The following is a 7,435-nucleotide window of genomic DNA, read 5'->3' on the forward strand; positions in this document are numbered from 1 at the left end:
GGGACCGTGACGCCTAAGAGGGGGGGAGTGAATTAGGCAACTTAAAGTTCTAACTCTAAACTATGGCCTCTTTTGCTAACCTTAGCAAAACCTATGCAAAAGATAAACTATCTAAATGTGCAACTATGGTTTTGCTAGTGTGTTGCTATCTCTACCGCAAAAAGGAGTAATACAAGTAATGTAAATGCGGAAGCTGAAGAGCAAGGTAGAGATATGCAAACTCCCATCGACGACTCCGGTATTTTTACCGAGGTATCGAGAAGCGCACAAGCTTTCCCCTAATCCTCATTGGAGCCCCTCGCAAGGAATCCCTCGTAAGGGTCAAGCTCCCGGTCAGGTAACTCCATGGATAGCCTCGGGCCTTCCTCACGCGCAAGTGGGTCTCCGACATGCCTTCCGGCAAGCCTCTCCCGGATGCTCTCCGCCGTCTTCACTATCAAGCTTCCGACCGAAACGCCGCAGGCCTTGTTTCCTCCGATACACGGTGGCGGCCACACCACAAACGCGGTTGGTGTGATCTCGCAAGACTTTAAGCCCCTCCGATGTACAACAATGGTGCTCGCAAGCACCGGGTAGCAAGAGGTATGCAAACCTCACTAAACACTAGGCCTAAACCTAAAGCAAGCGCATAAGCGGTGGTCTAATCAACCTAAGCACTTCGCAAAGCACCTACGCTAATCACCTGATGGATCACTAAGCACTATACAAGTGGAGATCACTAAAATGGTGTATCAACACCCTTGGTATGTTTCCTCAGCTCCACTCCCCTCAAATGGCCGGTTGGGGGTTGTATTTATAAGCCCCACTGAGAAGTAGCCGTTGGGGTCGAATTCCTGTGAAACTGCTACTGACCGGACGCTGAATCGTCCTGACCGGACGTGTCCGGTCGTCCCGACCGTTGAGCCAGCAATATACTGATCGAACCCTGGCTAGCGTCCGGTCGCCTGTCACCGGACGCGTCTGGTCTCCTGCCACCGGACGCGTCCGGTCGCAGATTTGCCGCTCTAGAACCTTACTGTACTTGATCGGACGCTGCTGTCCTGCGTCCGATCGGTTGCCGCCAGTGTCCGGTCTAGGGTCCGGTCGCCTGTCTGCCGAGCCACTTGCCCAGCGTCCGGTCGCAGCGTCCGGTCCAACATCCGGTCACCACAGTGAGCTCATTTCTTCGCGATCTTGCATACGGCTTGGTTCCAATCTTCAGGCTTGGACTTTGCTTGATCTATTGGGTCTTCTCTTGGGCTCCTAAGGTCTTGCTTGAGGTGTTGATCATCAGATCATCACGTCGCCTTCGTCCAAGTTATGTCTTGCACCCTATTGAACTACAAAACAAACACTTGCAAATTCATTAGTCCAATTTGGTTGTGTTGGTCATCAAACACCAAAATCAAAGTAAATGGGTCAAAGGTCCATTTTTCTTACAGAGTTGTTGAAAAATAATGGTTAAGTAATTGGCAAACACATTGAATCAATTTATTTTGAGACAAACTTCAAATCTGAATTCAAAAATAACCAAGGGAAACAAAAAGACCGGTGAAAGAAGAAACATAGAAACAAACGAAGAAAAAGAAGGGTTTAGGATTTGAGATAAACCCATATGGTATTGATATCTTTGTGTTTATCCTTACACGAGTCACACATTTTCAGTTACTATTATCTAACCAACGCTATTCTGATATTTTCACGATCAACTAAACTACTTAATCAGCTATTAGTACCGAAGTAGCACCAAAAAAGGTTGTTGTCATTAGATATATTGCTCACAGCACATGCCACTATTTGTTCCATTTTTTTTGTGTGATGGATCTGAGTGACAAATCATTCATGGAAACAACCTAAAATGCTAAACCGGCCACTGGTTAGGTGTATAACGAATACATGTCATGGCAAACCAGTGACGGAAAAGGACGTGATGATGCAAAGGCTGAAAGGCATGATTAAACCATACTTTCGCCATGCTGACTGCCTGAACGTGCCCTTGATATCAAAAGGCGACTTTAATATTGCATATGTACGTGGCATACAATTGCAAGGCCCCTATCTAATATCTCGTGTTTTCAAATTCCAAGCACAAAAAAAAGTAAGGTAATTAGGCAGGAGAAAAAGTAGCTTCTGTTCACAACTGCCTGACTGTTGAGCTTCCATGCGTGATGCCGTGAACAAGGTCGGTACTTAGCATTCCAGCACTGGCTTTTCATACGGAGGCACACGGAGGGTACCTCACTGCCTCTTGCATACTGTCCATTTATGATGGACTGATGCCATTGTGGCCAGCATGCAGTAATCAAGTCAAACATTGGCCAGTTTAAACCGGAAACCAGAATATCAATGCTGCTATTGAGGCTGTATAAAGAAAGAGAAGCATAGTTCAGACACTCTGAAATGATGACATGCAAGCCAGTCATGTAAAAAGGGCGTACCAGTGCAGAGAGCTCCCGTTCTGTGCGGAATCTGGGGAAGGGTATCAGTGGCGAGCCTTATCCTCGCCTGTGCAATGCGAGGAGACCGCGACTCGAACCCGGGACCTTCCGGTCACAGGCGGTAAGACTCTACCGCTTGCACCAGGCCCGCCCTTCATGTAACATCATAATAACGCAATAATCATCTCCGCACATGAAGGAGCCTGCAGTTCAAAGATAGGCCAACCATTATGCTGAAAACCTTGCTGATATCTTGTATAATGGCAATGCCAAAAATCAAGTTTGACCCAAATTGAATATCAAATGTCCTGAAAAATGCAAGCTTCGCCTCTGGTTTCACTCACCTGATGTGGCCTGCTGCTGTTTCTTCAGGGGAGCTCTCATTAATCTTAGAACCTGGTAAAAGATATTAGGGGCTATATAATGTTCTAGCATTCCAGATACTCCTTCAGGTCCAGCATCAATGCACTATTCCAGTATATCTGAGAGGTGCTGCACTCAGGAAGTGTAGGAACACCTAGCTCAGATGAAACATCCTCGAGGACCTCCGCTAAATCTGAATCCCAAAGTCCTAACCTGCAGACCTTTCTGTACACTTCAAAACCTGCAGCTTTCAGACCTTCTGAGAAGAATCTATTTAGCGAGGGGCCTTCTGAGTTTATTTCTTTTAGTAACTGCGTTGCAGTATTAGAATCACGGAATATCAAAGCTGAGCATGTCTTATCCAACAACTTGACCTCAAAATCTTCTGAGAAGGCTTGATGTAAGCCAATAAGGTAAGATTTTAACTCCTTGACAGATTTTTCCCTAAAGCCCCACAAGAAGATGATGTTATCAGTGCTCACAGTTTCTGTGGTGTCTGACTCAATAGCAAAGTTGGCATCATAAGAACCTTCGACCACACAACTTGGATAGAAGATGTTACAATATTCTTCAACTGCAGTGCACTGCTCACGAGATTGCAGTTGGCACTCAGGACTGATTTTCAGTAAATTACTTAGTTTAGCAAATAACTTTGTTATTCTCAGAACATTTTGCTCATTTTTTGTTACACTGCTGGTACCATCTGTGCAAAAGTTAAAAAAGAGAGAGAAAGAGAGCTTAACTGAAATGCTAGTGAGGAAGCACTATGAATATATAGATAACAGTTTGATGTTCGTGTTACTAATTACCAACAACATACTCTACATTCTATTTTGTAAAGTATGAGGGAGACCGTAAGGCATGGTTTACTAAGAAACAAGATGTATGAATAATGTTAGCTGGAATTATACCTTGCTGTGGTATTTCTATTTCAATTGGCACAAAGTACTGTCTTTGTAAGTAACTGAGAGCGGCTTGTATATTCTTCGCTTTTCTCAAAGGGCCAATTTGCCTCAACAGGTGGTTGATATCAACAACATTAGAGAAGACCATTTTTAGAGAACACATAAATTCATGCAAGTTTGGCGGAAGAGGTGCAATGAATTTGGTGTGCAGCATTGTCATATCTGAGAAAAAAAGAAAAAAAAATGACATGCGAATATATCAAGAGGTTAACAAGCCATATAATTGTGCAAGTTGGTTATGTGTCAACCTACCATTCAAGCAATTGTACGATATAATTGGCTTCTGTGAAGATGATAGTAGATCAATAACTTCTCGAAATCCACGGAATTTAAAGTTTTGTTCATCTTCTAATTTCTGGATATCCATCTGCAAGTGAGTCGGAGAAAATGGACTTTAAATAAGTTGTGGTTTTTGATATCTTATTGTTTTTATATATTGTACATAATGCTGTTGATTTCTTGAGAAGCAGAGATTCAAACCAGGAGAAGATTCTTATCCTCTTTCGAGTTAGTAAAGATCACACGCACAGACCTAGCAGCTCCAGCTTTGTGCGGAACAACGAGAGATACAAGGTCATCAGAGATATGGTTTACTGCCTGCAGAATAACTCGAAATGGTTAAAGAATGCTCCAGTACAGTTGAGTTACCATTTGGCTCTGTAAAGAAGAGGGAATTCAAAAGCGACATTTGGAGCAACCAATTTTTCAGTAATCACAGTTTCCTACAATTACATACAGAACAGCTTATTTCAACTACATCTTTCATATTAAACGCATGACATGAAATTTTGATCATTCAACTCTTTGCAGGATTGATAATTGCAACCAAAGAACATGAACTAGGGACTCATAATTTGCTTCCTTAAGTACAAAACCATTTCTTCCTTTTCTAGAGAAAACATCAAACTTATGTTGTAGAATCACACCTCCAAGACCAGTTGAACTTGCCGATCACTGCAGACATCAATACTCATACTGGGCCTGGAACCATATGTTTCACCACCCAAAATTAATCTGCTAAGGGAACTAACCAAAGTACCTGCATAATAAGAAGACTAGGAGCCATCAAAGTGAAAGACAAGAGTGGTGAGCTGTAAGCATTTATCAAAACTCAAAAGTAACCTACCATCATCTTTTTTACTTGGGTCAGCATATCCTTTTCGCCAGTGCAATATCTTAGACTTTATTCTATTCACGAAAACTGAATCCGAAACTGATGTGCTTGGAGATGGCAACAATTGTTGAGGACGAGGAGTAAAGATCTTTTGCCTTGCTAAGGATTCTTGAACCCTTGATAGATAAGAAATACCTGGCAATGTAATCAACAGAAAATTAGTCCTCTGTATCAATGTTTTCAAGACGTCCGATTAATCGCGACTAATCGTCCTGGACGGTTGGAGCTACTCGACCAGGGCCTCCGACTCGGCCAGACTGACCAGGAAATTGGACGTCCGATAGTCATCGTCCAGTCGCGATTAATCGTTCGTCCAGGCTGTGCGGGCGTCCAGCCAGAGAGTGGGTTGCATCTCAGAGTTGGGCCTATCTAGTTGTCTTATATTTTGGCCCAAGCCCATTAGGGTTTCTTTTCTTTCCTACCCCTCACTCCCTCAGCCTCTCACTCACTCAGAAGTCAGCAGAACACACTCACTCCTCTCACCTCTCCCGTCCAGCAGCAGCAGCCGCCTCCATTGCTGCAGTTCTGTAGCTCCCTCTCCTCTCCTCCCTTCCAGTTCCCAGCTGCTCCCTCTCCTCCCTCCCTTCCAGCTGTGTTAATTTGCTTTGTTGATCACTTCATTGCCTTTCACCTAATTGCCTTTGTTAATGTGCTTTATTTTTCTATAATTTCAGTTTGGTAGCAGCAGCCAACAAGACAAGAAAGGGCTCTGCAGCAGCCAGGTAAGTGGCCAGCTGACCTATCTATCTAGAGCAGTAGAGCCTAGAACATGTAGTATACTAGTGTGTGTGTGTGTGTATATATATATGGTATATATCAGTCCCCATATGTAGGGGACGACCGGGACGACCAGAGGACTCGTCCAGGGTCAATTAATCGTCCTGGACGACGACTAATCGTCCTGGACGTCCTGGACGGTCCTCAGGCGTCCAGGCTCGACCAGCCGTCCTGAAAACATTGCTCTGTATATCAAACACCCTTACTACTACATCAGTTTATTTTTATAAGGCGTATTAGGATTTGGGGAGTCTATAGAATATAAGTGTACTTGTCTTTGACCACCAATTATTCTTACAATATATCACCAATTGCTACAAAAGATTTTTCTTATTAACAGATGTTTGGGATGTGAATCTATTGATACAAATTTTATCTAAAAACCATGTACATATTTTGAATAATTGTTGCCCAAACTTTATGAAGTTTGACTTTATTGAGTCCTTAATACAAACAGAGGGAGTAGTTGTTTTGGCACCGTATCTTACTACTCACCATCATATATGCACATATTGAAATCAAAACCATCATTAGCCATAGTTGATAAATAAGATGATTGACAAGAGAAACTGTATGAAGGCATTCCGAGCTGTAGTTCATCTCTAGGAAATAAGTGAAAATTGTACCTGTATAACCAAAGCACCCACAGGCACTCAGCATCAGTGATGATAAAATAAAAATGATAAGGCTGAAGTAAAGAAACATACAGCAGTGTCATCAAGTGAAAAAAGTGGATTCATCATCTATTCATCAAACCATACGAAATCAAATGAACACATACCAAAAAGGATCCTGGAAACTTTTCTCGGCACACATGGAAAATATGACTACAAAAAAAAAGGCAAAGAACACAAAATCTAGTGGTCTCAAGTCAACTCCCATGCATACTAGTTTCTCACATAGCAATTCTAGCTAAACCTCTTCAGACATAACATGGATGTACAACCTCCAGTAAAAAATACTTGACACATTTGACTTTGCACAGCCTTTGATGCGTATCTTTGACCACTAAGTTCTTTAAGAAAATGTTTTAAAATCCTTGAAATTCTAAGAGATTTTGCAAGTATTTTGAGTATGAATTCACTCATTTAACCTACAGGTTTCAAAACTAAAATTTAATAGTTATTGATGTTTGTAGTTTATAAGTTTTGCGCAAATCTTATCCTACACGACATGTTTTTGTGACCATAGAGTATTCCTTAATTGCTACAGAATAACTAAACTTCAGAAGAAGTCAATGTTACAACATTCACATTTCATACTACAATCTGAAAAAACAGCAGCATCCAATTATGGAAACAAAAGGTGTTTGACGAAATTCCTCAAGCTTAGCCTTCAAATAATAGGTTTATGCCCAACCAAATAGCAAAACCACCTTGCCAATTGTTAATGTTTCATGTGGACGACGGGTGAGAGAGAGGTCCTTACGGGTAGGCCACAAGGGTAGACGGGGAAGAGCTGCGCAGCCTGAAGGGGCAGACGGCGATCTGCAGCGGCTGGAAGGACTCTGCGGCGAGCTTGGCCTTGAGATAGGCCGTTTCCGCAGTGTCCACCGGCAGCGCGCGGCGCCACCCCGTCGGGGCGCCGGTCTTCTGCGCCGCCACGGCCACGTAGTCGCACGCCTCCAAGTGGGCCCCCAGCTCCCGCACGGCCTCCGCGAAGTTCTGCCTCGTCACCTGCTTTGCCGACGCCACCGCGGCGCGCGGGGCAGCCATGGGGCCAGTGGGGGGAAGCGGGGT

General features: G+C 43.4%; 1 protein-coding gene across 1 annotated transcript; it reads right to left on the reverse strand.

Moving 5' to 3' along the window:
- Positions 1–1,306: 1,306 nt before the first annotated feature.
- On the reverse strand, positions 1,307–7,423 carry LOC136477157 (poly(A)-specific ribonuclease PARN-like). Its single transcript, XM_066475215.1, has 10 exons — positions 7,125–7,423; positions 6,192–6,322; positions 4,872–5,054; positions 4,672–4,784; positions 4,226–4,342; positions 3,998–4,112; positions 3,692–3,907; positions 2,762–3,483; positions 2,418–2,620; positions 1,307–2,340 (listed from the first exon to the last, which is right to left on the reverse strand). Exons 1-8 carry the CDS (start codon positions 7,409–7,411, stop codon positions 2,846–2,848), a joined length of 1,800 nt encoding a protein of 599 aa, XP_066331312.1. The 5' UTR covers positions 7,412–7,423; the 3' UTR covers positions 1,307–2,340; positions 2,418–2,620; positions 2,762–2,845.
- Positions 7,424–7,435: the final 12 nt, after the last annotated feature.

This window comes from Miscanthus floridulus, chromosome 8, assembly GCF_019320115.1.
Source record: "Miscanthus floridulus cultivar M001 chromosome 8, ASM1932011v1, whole genome shotgun sequence".
In the NCBI taxonomy this organism is placed as follows: Eukaryota; Viridiplantae; Streptophyta; class Magnoliopsida; order Poales; family Poaceae; genus Miscanthus; species Miscanthus floridulus.